Raw genomic sequence first — 18,977 nt, forward strand, 5'->3', positions numbered from 1 at the left:
TAATTAATTCAAAATCGCTTGACCTTTGCGAGGGTTGGCAATTGATTGATTGTCACCCTACATTGTTGTAATGAAGGGAGACGGTGACGTGATATAACAGCTTCTGTCTTGTTCCCGTACTCCGGCTGTAGTGAAATTGACTCAAGGTTTGGTTTGATTTTGTTGATATAACTTTCGATTCGTTAATTTGGGTTTCGAAGAATTTAAAAAACAAAATTATCTTCAACTAACTATATTTATGAGCCTGTTTTTGTTGTTGTTGTTTTCTGTTTTGTTTTTTCAAATTATGATGCGCCAAGGGGTCCTCCTGATTTGTCTTCTAAACTCGCTGGATGAAAGAGAGGAATTATTTTTGTCATCTCCGTTGAACTGAAGTGACATATTCATGAATATACGGACAACAAGAAAATGTTAGTTACCCAGATATTCGCTTGGCCCGCCATCTTGCGTGACCGCAGTTCTCAGGGCGTGGGTAACCTGTGCAAGCAACAAGTTATTGTTGCTCCCAGTTCCTCGAAGGCGCTAAAGGGAGGAAGTAAGCAATGATGCCGGATCTTACAGATCATGGAGGTTCGCGTTTTGTTTGAGGTTTGTGGCTCACCGCACTCTATTTACATATTTTTATCAAGAGATATCTAATATATAGATCTTCAAAAATCTTTCTTAACGTCTTAGACAATTTAGGATCAGTTATTTTTTTAATCCTTGATATAGTTCATGCACTCATTGACGAAGCTCTTGTGTCGCAATGTAATTGATGATCCTGGACTTGTCTTCAATTCCGTTAGGGAACTCTGGACAAATGCACTTATGAACATGGAAAAAAGGATTGGAAGCGGCGTCATTTTGTATTCAAGCACATATTGGCCAGTAACATCAGAAGTTTGGAATTGTATGCGGCTGGAACAAAGAACTGGCGAAAGACAGAGCCGAAGGGAGTTCTAGCTCTTTATCCAGGCTATGAAATCCTAAAAATCCATGAACCAAAGCGTCCATTTGCGTTTGAAATCAAAACAGTCGATCATGCATATCGCTTGGCAGCTCACTCAGAAGATGAACTTAATCAGTGGATTCTCATTTTGGAGAGGGAGAGTATTGGTGAGTGTAATATTATTGCACCATTTGTTATTGTTCACTTCACGACCTCTGCTCTGACTAGCTCCCCATTTTTTAAATGTCATTTTGATCATTCTTCAGTTCCTCTCGAGGGGAGGTACAGAGCGGATTATACTGAAAAAAATTATCTAACTCTTATCTCCATTGTATAAGCCATGAATAACCCTTTGATGATAACCTCCCTTCTCCCCCCCTCCCCTCTCCTATTTAGCAATTAAAGAAGCCTAAGTCATGTAAAATTTATATATGTGTTATTTAACTAGTGTGAGGTCTGTATTGGTGGGATATCAGTTGGACTGAGCTGCAAGCAAGCTCCATAATTTTGCAAAAAAAAGAACAAAACCACCATTCCCCTAAACTGGCCTACAAGCTAATTCAACGAAATATTTATGATTCCTCTTAAAAAACTCTGCTGATAAATTAATGCATCCCTGCATTCCATTCTTTGTAAGTGCACGCTCCAAAGTTAAGTGTTTATTTATGTTTCAAGGTCTCTTTTGAATCTTCAAAACAGGGAAGAACATATGATTGTAATGCTAATAAAAAGCAGAATCAGAATAAATAAAATAATATTCTCTTCTGTTTCTCTATTTTATTAGCTTTGCAGTCATAGTTTTTTCCAATCATCATGGTTTTATTATAATGGAGCAGATATGAAGGATTTTCTGTAAGACTCCCTTGAAGGTCTACAATAACCTTAAGGTAATTTTAATCAATAATTTAACAATTTTTTCCTCTGTTGAACAGTCAACTCATTCTGTGTTGAACCTGAAATAAACGACCAAATGGCAAAGCTAGGAGCAGTGGATATATGTCACCTTCATATAGCAAATAGTGAACTGCGACTTCTGTGTGCAAAGGATGGAAGGCTGCTTGTAGCGTGGCCTTTCACATGTCTACGGCGGTACATGAGTACTCGAGGCAAGTTCACGGTTGAAGCTGGTCGAAGAGCTCCTACAGGAGAAGGGAAGTTCACATTCCTCACCCCTCAACATGATGAGATTTACAAGCTTTTGGATAAAGTGGTCAAGTCTAGAGCAGGTCAGATACAGAGCACAGCATCTTCCCATGAAAGCTTAAGAAAGACACAATCTGTTCCCATTGCTGCTGCATCTGTCAGTAAGGATGACTCACAAAATGGTTATGATCATTTAGTATCTAGTGCATCAGTATCTTCGTCAACTGCAGATGATCAGCTCTCACCAGGAATGACAAATTCAATGAAAAACACCTATTCAGCTCCATATGGACATCTACCATCCCGGGATGTCACACAAACAGGCACACCACTCGCAAGTCAGGGTCTACCTCAAATTCTGCCAGGAGGCAGATTGTCAGCAGAATCTAAAGTGGGTGGTCAATATGACACTTTGACTCAACCAGTGCAGGATGCCTTGAATCAGCCAGTACAGGGGAAACAAGGAGTTGGCGAGGATGGGTACAATACCCTTAATCAACATGTGCTGTCAGCTCAAGAATATAATGTCCTTAACCGTGGCCCTAAACTGCAAGCAACCTTGCGACAGCCAGAGACAGAGGATGTTTATAATGTGATCGGTGAGACACTGCATCCTGTTGCTATACCTGACGGTTATCAGGTAAATGAAGATGGCTACCATACCCTGTCCACTTCACGAAGTAATGCATCAGCTCCTGAGGAAACCTACAATACACTGGATCATGGCTCTCCAGCAAGGTCTACGCACAAGGCTTCCCATCGTCCAGGAAACACGGAATCTCAAGGATCTGTCACGCCTGTACCAAAACCAACAGCTAGAAGGCTCTTTGGGCCAAACGATAAACATTCGTCATCAGTAGCTGAAGTTGATGATATACAAAGTAAAGCAAAACCTCCTCCACCACCTGCAAGGAAAAAACCTGAACATGCAATGCTTCAGAAATCCCAGTCAGTAGATGAAGACAGTGAATTGTATCACTCACTGGAAATGTCAAAAGCAAGACCACCAGCTCCCAATAGAAGGACATCTGAGCAGTTGAGAAAACTTCAAAAATCCCAGTCACTCATGGTTGATGAAAATGATGATATGTACAACACACTAGATACATGTACATCTAAAGTAACACATTCCCCAGTACAACCAAGGAAGATACATGGTCATATTAACAAACAAACATCTGTGGACAGTGAAAAAATGTACAATTCACTTGATGCCACAAGGGTGAGTACACCTCCAATTCCAGCATGGCAAAAACATTCCTCATCAAGTAATGAAGGTGATGACATGTACAATACCCTTGGAACTAAACGAGTAGGACCTACACTTCATAATGAAAAGGAGGACGATTTAATGGCTTCCCATCTGCCTAGAAATGATGACGACATGTACAATACACTTGATAAATCAAGAACTCAACATTCATTATCTGTGCCGGTTCCTGCGCAAAGATCCTTTTTAAGCCATGGGGGCACCAGCTCCCCTCTCAACAGCCCTTGCAATAGAGATTCCCCAGAGTTAAAGAGAAGCTCTACATCCACCATGCAGTCAGTCCGCTGCCCTTTACATGTAGATACTTCACCATCGCTGGCAAAGACCAACCGACAGGCATCTTCCTTGGATAACCTTGATTCTTATGCCAGCACAGATGCTTCATCAACCCTGGAAACGACTCATCAACAGTCAACTTCTTTGGATGACCTTGATTCTTATGCTAGAATTGATTATGTAACTTTGTCACCAGCAAAAGGTGCAGTCAAGCAGCCACCAATCCCAAAGCAAAGATCAAGTCCTTCTAAAGAGAGAAAAACCAGTGCACCTGACATCCTCTCATTAGCAGGGTATCACTGTGGCAAGGAATTTAAGAAGCCAGGAAAGAGTGGGCTTGTGTCAAATTTAAAGGCTTCCCTAGAAGCTGGAGGTTTAGATCTGACAAAACTGCCAAGAAAACCTAAAAAGCTGTCCAGGGAGGGAAGTGAAGAATTGCCTACATATGCCGAAGTTGATGAACGAGGTGCCAGTCACACTATCGCAGATGATGTCTTTGTTGCAGTGACTCCACCCACAAGACCTGCAAGGTCACAATCATCTCCGTCTGACGCCAAGCCAGGGGATGACATTTATGCTGAATTAGATCAGACAGCACAGGTCAGACCCAAGTCTCTGCAAATCACCAAAGCCAAGAAAAATACTAAGAAATAATTATACGTTAACTTAATATGTTATTGTCATTCAAGCTGGCTTCCTTCAGGCATGCACCTATCGATGGCCAATTCCCTCTCTGAGACACACCTGCAGAGAATCGTGGTAGTTGTATTTGGCATCTGGGACTGGATTTGATTTATTTTCATTGATGAATACAACTACCATGATTCTCTGCAGGCGCATGTCATAGCGGGAATTGGCCATTGATTGTGTTAATAAAATGTAATGATACCTGAGAAAACTTTGGTTGCAGGCCTCAGTTTCTCATTTCCTCTGTCAGTAGACTAGTTTCAGGAAAAGAAAATTTGATTCAACAATCAAAATCCACTTGTCCTAAAAGTAAAAGCAATGCAGATAAATTGAAGCATTTATTTGAATGGTTAATATTCATTCTCATTTTGTTAGTTTTATAGCTTTTGTGATGTCCAAGATTAGATCATATTTCTGGTTAGCTTTCATGTAATAGAGGCTACTTCACAAATAATCATTTGACAAGAGTAAAAAATAATATAAAAGTATATGTAGCAGTAAATTTGTATATTTTAAGTGATTTATTTCTATTGTAGGTAGTTTTAAGACCACATTCAAACTGAAGAGAAATTACTAATATTTGGGTTTTTTAAAACAGAAAAAAGATGAAGTATACTCTTCTCTTTCAAAGTAGTACGCTCTTACTTGGTGTTGAAGACACAGATGACGTAAAACAATAGACAACAAAAGGACAAAAAACACGAGGAATACAATGAAAACAATAGGTTTGTGAGGCAGTGTTGTATTGTAACATGTAGTGTATCTTTTACACCATGAAACCCTACTAAAGGTTTGGTCTCACTTTTTACCAGCAATACTTATATCAGTTATGTTAAATGAATATGTCCAACAGTGAAGTGCAAACAGCATTGTGTTATTACATTATTTTGATAGTTCAAATTATATTAATTTTATCAGTCAGCAAACAGACGTGTTTATTGTTAAAATAGAAGGGAGATATTTTTGTGACAGTAGTTTAAGTCTTTTACAGGGCAAACATTACATATCAAAAGTCAATTACATTGTTTAGAATTGCTTATTAAGTATATTCACATAACAAAGGAAGAAAACTGAGTCGCCAGATCACAGGAAGATTATAACTGGGCGGTTTAACAGACATGTACACAGTATTCAAATTGAGAAATAATTCCACGACAGATTATTTATCTGTCAGAAGTCAACAATAGTCATCCCACTTTAATTGTTTTGATCTATTGGATATGTAGCCTTTTTTCAATAATACCGAGGGTAGGCATCGATTTACTGGGGAATTTATGTTAGATTTTAATTAAATGGCACAGCTCTTCAGTGCAACATAATTTTATGTTATATTATTACACATTAGAAAACAGTCCTAAGAAAATACGAGCACTGATTGGTTAAAAATTGTGTTTCTATAACTCAGTAGAAACACAGAACTAGCAAGAGCTGTTGACGTAAAGATGGTGCAAGCAAAGAGAATTTTTTTGATAATCAAAGTTAACAAGGTGTTTTCCTTTTTTTCGTTGCGGTGTTTTCTAAAAGAAATAAAAAAAACATGTTCTCCGTGTTTCTATCGAGTTATAGAAACACCTGTGAAAGTTTGGGAGAACTCGAAAAAGCTGTGGAAACACTCACCTGCAGCTTGTGTTCCCACAGCATTTCTTGTTCTCCCAAACTTCCACTTGTGTTTCTATAACTCGATAGAAACACGGTACATGTTTTCTATTTCTTAAGTGGAAACCCGATTTTTCAAACTTCCAAGGGAAACGAAAACTGGTTTGAAAAATTGGGTCATTCAAGAAATCAGGGTAAAATTAACAGTGCTCGACTGAGGGGAGGGAAACAACTCTTGGTTCCAGTTATCAAGAAGTTAAAAAAATTGAGGGCCAATGGAAACAAGAATTGGTTTGAAAAATCAGGTAGTTATAAGTTACTTACTTAAGATGAGATAGAGGCTGATATCCCAAACCTGTGGAATTTTATCATCATGGATGAAATTGCATCAATCTACAACATTTGGGTATATTCACAAGATTTATTTTACTTGCTAAACAAATGCTGCTTATTCCCAATAACTCCCATGATAGATTTGATTAAACATAACATCCTTCCACTAGTCTCTTAAGAAATTCAGAATTTAAATGGTAATTTAAACTTTAATTAAGTAGCAGCTTATTTTTGGTGCTATGTCTGTAAATTTGACAATAAAATTATTTTGAAGTAATTAGAATGTTACAGAGGCAGAATTTGTTTCAGGAAAAAATATATTATATTTGAATAAAGAGAAATAGTTATTTTTAAGTTGTGTGTTCCCATCATAATCATTTAAACACATCGCCAATTTTGGAGCTTGAGAAAGGTGCCTAAGGGACGGTAGAGCCTGGCAAGATATGAGCAGAGCATGCAGGTATCCATGGAAACCCTGAGAGTGGTGGTGACCACCAGGCTCAGTCACACTGACAGAGTCAGTGGAGATACTGAACCAACCCATATACATACTGTCACCAGCAAAAGCATGCTACAAGCATGAATGGCACTTGAAGCAAACTGCATGTGCTGTAACAATCGGCAAGCAAAACACATAAGCCTTGTAAAACCCCACATGAGACCCCTCGGAACATGGTTGCCCTGAAAGGCCACTGACCAGCATTGGCTCGAGATAAACTTTGCCCATATTACATTTAGCCATGTTACTAGCATAACACACAAGAAAACATGCAATCTGATTGGGTACCCAGGGATGGCCTTATGACTGAAAGACAGCAGTGGGAGCTGCTGCTGGTTTGAGGAGCTCCAACTTCCAGTGGCATGCTAACAATTACCTTATTATAGGAAGTTTTAATTTTGTGATAATTAAGGTATTAACAATTAACATGACTCAAATTAATGCAAATTGAAGGAATAATTACTTCCCAATAAAAAAATTAATGTAAAGGTGAGGCTAAAATTGAGTCTGGAGTGTATGGAGAATGGTGGAAATAAAGGTTGCAGAAATTAACATGCTGAATAATCAATGACCCAGAAATTAAAGATAACAAAAATTACTGCAACTTAATGAAGCATTAATTTCCTATATTTAAATGGTAGACAGCATACTCTCAGTTTCTATCAAATATGTTGATTTCTTATCATGGGAAATTACATAACCAATTCTTTTTCCTGAAACTACATAAACTGCACAGGAATCCTTCCCTAGTTTAATTCCCAGAAATTTCCACCATTTTTTTTTTTACTGCCCACTGCAAAACAATTATGAAATAAAGCAGCCTTTTAATTATGGTTAAACAAAAGATACCTCTTTAGGCTGAAATAATAATTAAAAGCAAATACTTTATCAACCGACAACAAATTTGACACAGGGTGCTTGAATTAAAACTGTATCAAAGGACTACCTCTCAGCACCTCCCCTATAGTCATAGCTATTTATCCCATCCACCCTCTACCTCTATTTATGACCTTGATGACCATAGTTGCTGGCACCATTCAGTATTCTTTGCAAGAAAAATTCTTTTTAATATATTGTTATCATGAGTAATGCTGTCTTTTCAGGATAAACCAAATGAGAACTAACATGTTCATTTATCACAAGCCTGCCATCACTTTTCCATTTGTGAAAAGTGTGACACTTCAGATAAAGTTCTCTCCAAAACTTCCACCTGTCCACCATAGTTGCCCTTCTTAGCTGGAAGTGCTGGAAGATTAGTAATGCACTCAGCTTGATCTCCAACATCTGAAGGTTCTGACACTGAGCTTTTAAGAGCCAAAGAAACCCTTTCAGTGCATGGTGTTTGTGGAGGGATCATGGAAATTAATGAATCTTCAGAGCTTTTGTATTCAGCATCTGCTGCAAATGCTGTAAAGTGGGTGAAAGTTGATGATGTACTTAAAATGCTGTCAGAGCTCTTGCTTCTCCGTCTAGTCAGTGCAGTGTCTGAAGCTCTCTCAGCAACTGCCGCTCTGTTCTTTTTCTTCTTGCTTAGATCAACTGTAGCATACAGGGCTGGCAGAACCTCAACACTAGAGGAATAAGCTGCATTCAAGTACATAAAATTTGGAGATCCAACTATGGATAGTGAGTGTTCTCTTCTTGAGTACTTTGGCCCTTTCTGTTGGTCAGGTGGAGTACCTTGCTGAGTGGATTCTGGTCTGCTAGGTAGCTCTGGCTTTGATTGCATATTACTTGATTCTTTGGAGTATTCACTGCTTCTTGTCAATTCATCAAAAGATCCTCCCATTCCAAAATGATCTTTGGTTGTGGTGGGGGTCATTTGCTCTCCTGACATCTGTTGACTGGTTGGGAGCTGGTTCAGGGGACATCCCCCATCCACTTCTAATCCTCTGTCCTGTAAACACCACAAGATGTATCATGGAGTCAGGCCTGTCTAGCAAGCAGAATAGTGGATAAAAGGTCTTGTAAGTTAGATGATAACAAATTTCTCACTGCTTTCCATATTGTTACACAAATATGAAGGTCATAATGTAAAGATAATAACTGAAAATGTGCTGTGGTATATCCAGGGTAGAAGTTAGAAATATTGTATTTGGGGAGGGGAGGGGGGAGAGAGAACAGGAAAACCTGGATAAAAATTCACAAAACAGATACAAGAACAAACAAAAATGCAACCCCCATTTAGCAAAGACTTTGGAACTCAAACCCAGGCAGTGTTGGTTGGAGGGAAATTTTAACACTGAGAGTGAAGACAACCACACCTGAGTCACAACTACTCCTTCAGAAATTCTCTTTTAATTAATGATTTTCAAACATTTTAAATATTCCATGATGGAGAATAGACTGTTTTCAATACATTAAAATTCAGCTTGGCAGTGAGGCCTAGAGGACACAAACATAGGAATTTGAATGAGCATGTTAATTCATTTCTTCTACTTGCATCCTCTTGGACTCACAATCATCAGAAGTGGCCTATTTGGTCTAAGGTTTAGACTGGTTTCTCTTGTATGTTCTTAACCCATTGACTCCCATGCTGCCCATAACCGGCCATGACAAGCCTTGGCCTTTGTTCCACTTCTGATGTCATCACCTTTGACCAAATTTGGCATCATCTATACTCAACTTCTGCAGGAGGAAAAGATCTTTCCAATGATACCCAGATCAGAGTGATTGGTTCAATGGAGCCTGAAATATGCACGAAAACGCTAAGAAATTTGAGTGAAAAACTAGGAGCAAAATTTCCTGCGACTACACGTAGCTAATCCATGGTAAAAATTGCCTGTCTCCACGGTGCTTTCGCAGAATTTTTTGGACTGGAAGCAAGCCCAGTAGAAGGTCAATCACTGCTGCAAAAAGATAAGAAAAGGAGAAAAAGGAAAGGCAAAAAAAAAAAGGAAAAGAAAAGCCTAAAGACGTAGATCACTCTCTCAAAATTTTGATTTCTGCACATGCCAGAGGAAAAATGTTGTAAAACATGATGCTAGTGGAAAGAAAGGCATGCTTTCATGTTGCAAATGCCTTTTTGAGTAGATTGGAGCTAATTTGGCCCATATCCAGCCTGAAAATCTCCAAAATGTCCAAAAAATGCGTTTTTGGCAAAAAGCTCTGGGAGTCAATGGATTAATATGTCTCATAAGTATGACCCAATCTTCTAATTTACATGTATCGGGAACTAATTAAAAGGATTAATGCACCACAGACTACACTGCGAACAGCTCCATACTATGATGTAAACATACTTCATGTGACAAGAGTAGACAATAAATATTTTAGTCTGACAGGACTGAGAAGAAAAGTGGGGACAAGATCTACTTCACTGGCATAAATTAACAGCTTTATCGTGTACAACTACTCTTAACAAGTGCCTTACCAGTGACTCAGGTAAGTTACGGCTTGTAGTACTTGGTGAGCGAGCCAGTCTGTCATAGCTACCTTCACGTATGCTACCAGCTGATGGCACTGCAGGGTTAAGTCTGTTGTACTGTTCTCTGGGTTGAGTAGAGCTGGAGCCCCAACTTGGAAGTCTCTCCAAGCGATTGTAGCTGAGAGCAGATTCTGAGGTAATTGAAAAGTTTCCTAAGCTGTGTGCACTGCCTATGCTGTCTGACCTGCCTATGTGATTGTACATTTCCTGCATTCCTCCTGCGTCAATTGCTTGTGGAACACTCTGGTTGATGTTTCTCACATGACCATTCCGGTTGACTGAAGGGACTAAAGAAAGACAGATTTTATTCCATTGGTTCAGCAGTCAACCTAATTTCCTGGATTAGCACCACTCTTGATCACAAAGACTGTACATTTATGGCATCCAACAGCAGCCAGTCAACCACAAAATTAATAATAAGCGGTAGCTGTCATTTAAATTTCTTTTGACATATATGGCACCATTATTCACTTGCTTCCAATGGACCTTTTCACCGATACGGCAGCCATTTAGATTTCTACCGATTTGAGAGTCGGACATTGTCGGATGCTCAGGAGGGCTTATTAGTATGTGTTTGCACCCTAAGCATCCTATAATAGCTACAACATGAAGTAAAACTTTATTTTCAAAGGGCAGTTTTTGGTAGATTTGGTCAAATGTACGCACTAATGTCCAAAAATGGACTTGCCTTAGCCCCTCCCCACCCTCTAAACATCCAGTTGACATTAGTGGGTAGGAAGTGAATATGTTGACAAACCTTACTTAAAGATTTGGAGGTGGCACTTAGTCAAGTAAATACTACCAACGCTTTACAGCTTTATGGTCAGACATGCAAAAATTTGATACTAACAGTCATGCGACATTCACAGCTGATACCTGAGATGGGTTGGAGGCTAAACCTTAGTTGATCATACGCTCTCTCAATGTCATCTTCTGTTAATTCACTTGAAGCTGCCGGGGGGCGGTTATCCTGACGTCTTCTGAGCCGAGCAGAGGCAAAACTGTCTATCACATCAAAAATCTTGTTGTCATCACCATTGTGTGTGAAGAAGTTGTATTTCCCTTCACCCATGGGTGAAGCTCTTCCAGCTTCAAATATAAACTCATTAGAATCCATAGCTTCATAGCTCCGAATTGTTGTTAGGGGCCACTGAGCCAGCACAGCTCGTGTCCGCTCCAGAGCTAAGGTCAGACCCCATCTGGAGATATGTAGCAGGCACTGTTGTTCCTTGGCTCCAATTCGCTGCAGTTGTCGACTACTGCTGCCTTTGACCCTGAACACTTCACCTATAAAAATAACAACACAGAGAATGTTTACAAGGTATCTGCTTGATAAGGCTGGAGGCTATCTTGAAAACAGCTCGTTTAGCCTCCAGGCTAATCGATTTGAATAACTTTAAACCTAATATATTCTTGTAACCTTAAAATAATATACTTTTGTGTCAATTATTAGACATATTATTGGTAGAAAAGGAGAATGACATGAAAAAGATTTGATATTTTCCTGCTTAAACACGAAGCGATCCCATAAAAGGCAGGGACATGCCAACTTTGAAGCACTTTATTGGCTTTTTTGTGCAATGGTGGATAGCCGAAATAACAGTCATGTAACATAGAAGTTGTGGAGAAATAGCGTTTTTTTTTTTTTGTTAAAACAACGGAGTCATTTACGTAGAATAATATAAGGTAAATAGTAAAAACAGAGTCAAAATAAAACTTATGTTAACACTTTAGAAGATGCCTTTGGAAGGACAAAAATGATGAATTATCTTCGTTGCTTCACGGAATATTCAATTTTGCAGCTAAATAAAATAACAAAGCTGATGCCTGCGATCAGTGAGCTATCTCTTTCCATTTATATCCGCATGCCAAGAACGAAAACAAATTTCCTAAGAGGTGATGTTGGTTAGCCTGTGAACACAGACGGAGTTTGGTGGGATATTCAAAATTATTCAGATTTATGAGCGTAATGATGGTGCAAACAAAATGCAAATTGAACAACACTGAGTTATCTCTCAAACTATATTCAGAGCAAAGAAATTGGAAACAAAAAGTACTACAAAGAAACAAGAGAACTTAAAAAATGGCAAAGTGAGATTTTGCCTGAATATTGACGTTAGAAAGGAGAAGGAAACTCATTGCTGAATGCAAGAAAAACAAAAATTGCGTTTGTAAAAGGCCGACTGAATTTTAACAGCAAGAGTACGACAGCAGCCAGTGTTCACCTCATGAAATCTCTTTTAGATAACTGGCTGAAGAATAACCATATTACTGTAGATATAATATATTACCTTCCCAGTCAACAACAACCATTTTATTTTGCATTTAATACAGAGAATATCATACAGCAAAAGAATATACATTAAACTTAAATAAGCAAAAAAACTACTCAAAATAGTAAAAACTAAACGATCTGAGTAGTTACAAGAATTATTATGCTTTAAATCGGTTGTAAATCAGTCTGCTTGTATCTGGGTTTTTTTACTAGTTTAGTTTCCAAACTTATTTTGCAACCATGTTAATCCTTGAAGGAGCAAAGACACTCTGGCATCAAAAGAACTAGACACAGCATCTTATAAATTTGAGTGAACAGAATGAATTCATACAATAGGTTTTTGCGAGCAGAGGAACAAAATTATAAAGTTGAAATTAAAAAAGTCAATTTCATTTGTAAACTCTTCTCCTGAAGCTACCGTTCATTTAGTTCAAAAGGCATTGTTTACTTAGTTGTAAAATAAAACAGAAAATTATACCTAATGGCTCTACAGAATTTTGTGGCAATGCGCAAAAATTACATCCGAGTGAATAAGCCAATCAAATAGAAGCATTGGTCGTCTGTTGGGATTTGTGACTGGCAGGCTGAACACCTCAGCCTCGTTATATAGGATCACTCCATGTTTAAGCCCAAAAGCTTTTCATAATATTCTACCATGATGTATGCTGTCGGCTGCCCAGGACTCAAGTGCCAGAGGTATATTTTCTGCTCGGGTGTAAAAAGAGGGACTGGTGAGCTAGCTACTGGTGAAAATCACCATGTACTTAACGATCTCGCACTTTTACCCAACATCAAACCTACACCCACCTGCTACTCGTGGATTCAAGGTACTTTGCATTTGTAATTGGATCACCCACAGATCCATGACAGTCTCGCTCTCAGCAGCCAATATGAATGTCTCAGCATCAGTGCTTATCTCAAAAACATGTTGCCTAGCTCTGTGTTCCAGTCTTTTAAACACCTTGTATCTTGGAAACAGTTCTAATGTCCCACGCGGCATTTGCCGTCGCCAGCCATCCTCTCTATCAAACCACTGAAGGAAAGGTTGATCACCTGCACAATATTTTCGGAGTACATAGTAGCCCTTCTTCCATTTCTTGGTAAAAGACTTTTTTAACCAGCCCTTGGCCTTACTAGTATCTTCTTCTGTTGGTTTCTCTAACCATCCCTAAGAAATAAATGGTTGTAAACATGAAAAGTCACATGAAAGAAGTGTTTGTTTGTTTGTTTGTTTTCAAAAGATTGTAATATTATTATGCAAAAGTTAAACTTTGGCAAAAAATGGGATAGCTCAACCAAATTTACAAAATTAGTCAACAACTTGTCAGTGCATACTCTTCGGGGGTCATAAGATACACTGGATACTAGTCATACTATATTGTAACACCCTTTTCCAAAGTGGACATGTGCCAGGTTGAATTGGTATATTAAAGCAGATACATTTTGACTGAAATTGTAATTCTATGGAGGAGTTGAGATAACAGGGTTAATTTCAGTTGATTTATTTGCTTCAAACAGCAGGCAAAATAACATTATAAAATAACTGAGGCAACTCCCCAAAATTGCTCCAGACTAGCTAGAGGAGTTAACAACAAATGATACACCACAAGGTACGACAATTTATTTGTAACACGTATGTATACTAAACCAATTATTTCATTCCCATGCAAACGCGGCAAGAGTTACAAAATTCCCCAGTCTCCAATGAGTCACCAAATCTCCCGAATATGAAGCATGTTTTCACACCATTACATTTAGCCTGATTCTGGGAAATGTTGGGGGATATTTGATGCATTTTCTTGGTTGAAAGTGCGGAATTCAATTACGTACTAAGCTTTTGGAAGTTGAGAAGAGGCGAAGTCGCCAATCTCCAGATTTTGATTTTTTAAGGTTGATATTTCTCTAATGGTGAGCTAAGCAAACCTGTACTCGTGGATGGTCCTTTCAGTTTTAATTAGCTTATCGAAGCCATGTAACTTGTAGAAAAAAATTCTGCTAGCTTTTAGAGTTTTCGTCTCATCCGTCAGGGGAAAACGTCATTTCACAAACAACTACTTTTTGGTATATTCATATTTTAATATCTATACTGGCCACTTTATAATAAACAGCAAAATTCTTAGTTTCAACAGTAAAATCAATTTAATAACAATACGTGACGTCTCCGATATCTCTGCTATTCAGCTGCTGTAAACACATGATTAAACAACTCGACACAGTGTCAACTTCAGAGTCCCAAGATGAATGACCCTATTCTTCAGATCTCTTCAACACAGCCAGCAAGCTACATAATATCCGCCCGACGTCATACAAATAAATCGAGTTTTCTTTCCCGTCTGATTTCCTGTCGCCAACCACATGCAGTTGGCCTTTGAACAAACGTGTGTATGCTACTCGTATACTGATTGAAGCTTACATTTAGCTAGAATAAACTACTAACCTCAAACATTCTCAAGTCTAACGTTTAAGTCTTACAAACATACATGTGAGACTTTATATATCAAAACTGTAGTCTACCCGAGTAATAATTACACATACATGTTGATAAATGTTCATTTTACTCTGAAATTAACGTTCTTAGAATTACCATGAAAGAAGTTACTCTAACTCCCTACCTCGAATATATCTTCGATGTCTTCCAGATCCGACATATTCTTTCTTAATCAGCAGATCAAACGATCAAGTAAGTCAAGCAAGGCCGGCCAAGTTTACGACCAAGGTGTTTTAGCACCTCAGAGTTACCTTTACAAGAGGCATTCTCTACCTAAATGAATTGAAAACTGATGAATATTCAGTAGAACTGTCCCCGCTTTCATCGGAAAATCGAAAGACCTCCTCAGAAATGTTCCGCGTTCTTACACCGGAAACTGGACGCCTACGCCTAACTTTTAGGAGAGGGACTGGAATTGGCTGGAGAAGATGGGCCGATGTTCTCCGATGTTTGTTTGTTTCTTTATTTAATTTGTTTGTTTGCTTATTTTAGTTGCTTTCCAAATAATTATCACCATTACATGCATGCCTGTTCTCAGTACAGCGCCCTGCACCCTCAGGGAAATGGAAGGTGGCTGCTTAATGGGTTCGTGTATTTACCATTGGGTTTAAAGTGCTTAGTGAACATGCATGGAATAAGGTCAAGATAATCACATATGTTTGAATGTTTCTATCACATCACACGATGGTCTTTTTCTATTTCGGATTCTTATCTGTCATCGCCATTTCCAAAACAAAGCCAAACTACGTGTGTTAAATTATGGGTGGCCGCTTTAAAATAGGGGTATGTATGGGTAAGAACCGATAGAAATTCTCTCATCGGAACGATGTGCTGTTCCAGGAGAGAAATGTGCGCAACCTGGTGCTCAACCAAGGAGGATGAAGCTGGAAGAGTTATCCCCCATGTGCATGTAGGCGTCATTCGCAAGGTCAGTTCTTCCGCAGGTAACGTTACCACGTGCGTGGTTGTTCCTATGGAGTAGATTGTTTTTGTCTTTCGAGTTCCCTCCCATAGATATTACCGAGTCAAATTATCTTTCAATCTTTCGTAAAACCTTTAAGAACACAGGAGAGCTCGAACCCGGTCCGCTCGCACTAACCATGAGGCCACCGTGCCTCTACAGTGCAGGAGGAGGTATCAAGAGCCGAATGAATCCAAGGTTTCTTTCTATCGCACCATCCCACCATGTAATCATGATAAGGAGGCGGCGTGGCCGAGTGGTTTAGGGCGCTGGATTTGAAATCTAGAGGTCCCTGGTTCAAATCCTCCGCCCTACCGCTATCTGGATTTGTTCTCGGTAGCCCCGAGTTCAACTCCTCGGCCGCGTTGTGTAAATAGCCAACTGGACAGCCTCCCACCAGTTGGGATTCTTAATAGTTTATGTTATATTTGAAATATTTGTTTCTTTATGTACAGTGTCCCCAGTTAGCACATTAGTGCTAAATACATCGACACTTAAATAAAGTGATTATTATTATTATTATTATTATTATTATTATTATTATTATTATTATTATTATTATTATTATTATTTAAGTACATTGCTGTATCTTGTGGTTTCTGTTATACTACTTCAACAAAAACAGAACAACAACAAAAAAAGAAACTGAACTTGTCTTTGGTCACTTCTATATATACTCAACTGACGCAGCGCGGTCTCGTTCAAAACCTAAAACCTGAGGTGAAATTAAGGCATTCTGCCTTGGTGCTAGTTTAGTGATTCAGACCTACGCCACTTTCGACTTTTGTACTGTTTCGCATTTTTTCTATGGGTTAGGATAATCGGAAATCTAATGTCTGACTTTAAAACTTCCCTGGTGAACATGGCAGTACCTAAGGCGCCATAACGTTTAACTTACCAAACCATGGCTACGGCAAATTCCATTCTGTGAGAGCAATGGCTTTGCATTTTGTTCACATGTAATTTTATGCAAATCAGAAAAGCTCGTGAAAAGGCTTACTTGCCCGCTGGCTCCTCTGCGTTTTCTTTGCACCTGTGATCCCTTGTGTGTGAAAGAGGATAACTGTAAAAATACTCGATTTGTCTTTTCATAGTACACTGGACGAGAAGGCAAACGACGAAAGTAGAACCCGCACTCTTAAAGTTAATAATATTGCTTTTTTGCTATGCATAAGGATTTTCTCGATTTGCATTGTATAAATAAGTAATTACAAATTTCTACAGGAAATATAAAATCTTATTTTTTACGTCTCTCCATAATAACTAAGCTTAAAAATATACAATGAAAGTGATTGAGAAGGCAAATCAAAATATTAAAGTAAACAGACGAAAAGTACTTTCCACGATTCCACAACCTGGCAGATGTCGACAACGTACAAAATCTTTGAAAGTAAATTGCACACCGCAACTAGTACATAAACTGAGTACTCAGAATTTCTAGTTATAATTAAATTTATTACATGAAGAATCACTTTTGAGTCGCTTCTGGGACACTTTGGAGAAGACTCCATTCCGTTTTTCTAAAAAGATCACAAATTAAGTCGCGCACGTCTCAGTAAACTTCTAAAGTACATAAACACTGGTGAAAATAATTCCATGCAGTTTCTGCGGAATACAGAACTGAAAAATGAGTAGACAAAAGCATTAGCTGTGCTGTTGACAAGCATAAGATAGTAAGCTACTATAGCGAATTCCTTTGGTACTGTCACAGACACTGCAATTAACAGTAGGTATGTAGCAAAGGGCACCGAACACAAAACAAAGATGGCGGTTAATAAGAGCACAATAAATACGACTCCTCCTCTTCCCTGGTCATTCGGGCGACGAAACTTTCGGAAAAGTCTTGACCCTTGACTTTGCAGTAGTGACCGCACAACAGCGATATTGGCGGCCACGATAAAAATAAGTGGAACAAGAAAGGTTGCTGACAAAGTCATCAGAAGCATCACTGTAATATCGGTACCTTGAATATAGTCGTACGAACAAAACGGAATAATTCCTCGCCCGCAAAATCGTGCTTCCTGCCTCGTTAAGAAGTAAAAATCCGGTAGAGTGAAGATAAGAGAATAATACCAAGAAAATACAACCATAAGAACTGTTCTGCGAGTATTAACATCAAAATCAAATGGTTTGACAACAGCCAGGTAACGTTCTGCTGTAACACAGCATATCAGGCAGGACGAGGCAGACAGTGTAGTCCAAGATAAGCCGCCAATGAGTTTACAAACAGGTGTTATGGAAGCCTTTGAATCGATCCCTACGAATTCGTAAATGTTGTAGATAATACAAACAGCCATGTCGGCCACACATAGGTTCTGGATGAGGAGTTTCATTGCCCCAGAATGATCTCCGCTCCGCTTCATCCGCTGTAAAACGATTATGACGAGCAAATTCCCTAGAACCGATATGATTAGCAACAATTTACTGAGCACCACTTCTACCACCGAATGCCAAGTGTCTGGCGGTATTATGCATCCGCAAAATTGTTCAAAAGCTCGCCTTTCCTTGTCTGATTCTGGAAAAGTTGAGCCTTCACAGTTGTAAGGACCTTGGGCTGAACTGTTCATCGTGGTGTTCATCTTAACTAAGGCCGCAGGGAGAGGTTTGTCTCTTGAGATGTTTAAGAAAGTAAAATGAGGTTGTTTGTTTGCACCAGAACGAGATGACAACCACTTAAATTTTTTCCGCTTTTTCAGTTCAATAAAGGTGGTAATGGCATCAATAAAAGCAAGCTTCAGAAACGTGCTGTACACAACGGAAAAATCCTTTGGTCTTTGCCGTCGTCAAATGTTTTCTTTCAAAGAGCCTTTCATTATCTTTAATGTATTCTTCTTACAAACTCACTAACGTCATGAATAACAAATTGCAAGTTCAAGTTGACTGCAGATGAGAAAAAGCTTTCGTGATCCCGCTTATTCAAAACAAATACTTAGATTTACTTAAATATCGATGGGACAGGAGTCATAGAAAAGTGTCTTCGTCGATAATGGTGCTATAATTGGAGTCGGTGAGTGTAGTTAAGATTTAATTTGACTGATGGGTATTTGTTTTGTTAATCCTCCAACCGAATCTTAAATGTTTTCGCATCTTT

At 38.7% G+C, this 18,977-nt stretch overlaps 3 protein-coding genes across 3 annotated transcripts; 1 reads left to right on the plus strand and 2 right to left on the minus strand.

The window, feature by feature from the left end:
- Positions 1 to 40: 40 nt before the first annotated feature.
- Positions 41 to 6,185, plus strand: LOC145484963 (uncharacterized). Its single transcript, XM_081463590.1, has 3 exons — positions 41 to 588; positions 789 to 1,098; positions 1,864 to 6,185. Exons 1-3 carry the CDS (start codon positions 565 to 567, stop codon positions 4,272 to 4,274), a joined length of 2,745 nt encoding a protein of 914 aa, XP_081319716.1. The 5' UTR covers positions 41 to 564; the 3' UTR covers positions 4,275 to 6,185.
- Positions 6,186 to 6,317: 132 nt separating this feature from the next.
- Positions 6,318 to 16,349, minus strand: LOC145484978 (uncharacterized). The gene is made up of 5 exons (XM_081463612.1): positions 15,050 to 16,349; positions 13,245 to 13,605; positions 11,039 to 11,449; positions 10,109 to 10,449; positions 6,318 to 8,632 (listed from the first exon to the last, which is right to left on the minus strand). The coding sequence occupies exons 1-5, from the start codon at positions 15,083 to 15,085 to the stop codon at positions 7,886 to 7,888; spliced, it is 1,896 nt and encodes a 631-aa protein (XP_081319738.1). The 5' UTR covers positions 15,086 to 16,349; the 3' UTR covers positions 6,318 to 7,885.
- Positions 16,350 to 16,600: 251 nt separating this feature from the next.
- LOC145485018 (C-X-C chemokine receptor type 1-like) lies at positions 16,601 to 18,896 on the minus strand. Its single transcript, XM_081463667.1, has one exon. The coding sequence runs from the start codon at positions 18,463 to 18,465 to the stop codon at positions 17,416 to 17,418; it is 1,050 nt and encodes a 349-aa protein (XP_081319793.1). The 5' UTR covers positions 18,466 to 18,896; the 3' UTR covers positions 16,601 to 17,415.
- Positions 18,897 to 18,977: the final 81 nt, after the last annotated feature.

The sequence above is a fragment of the Orbicella franksi genome, chromosome 1, assembly GCF_964199315.1.
Source record: "Orbicella franksi chromosome 1, jaOrbFran1.1, whole genome shotgun sequence".
NCBI lineage: Eukaryota > Metazoa > Cnidaria > Anthozoa > Scleractinia > Merulinidae > Orbicella > Orbicella franksi.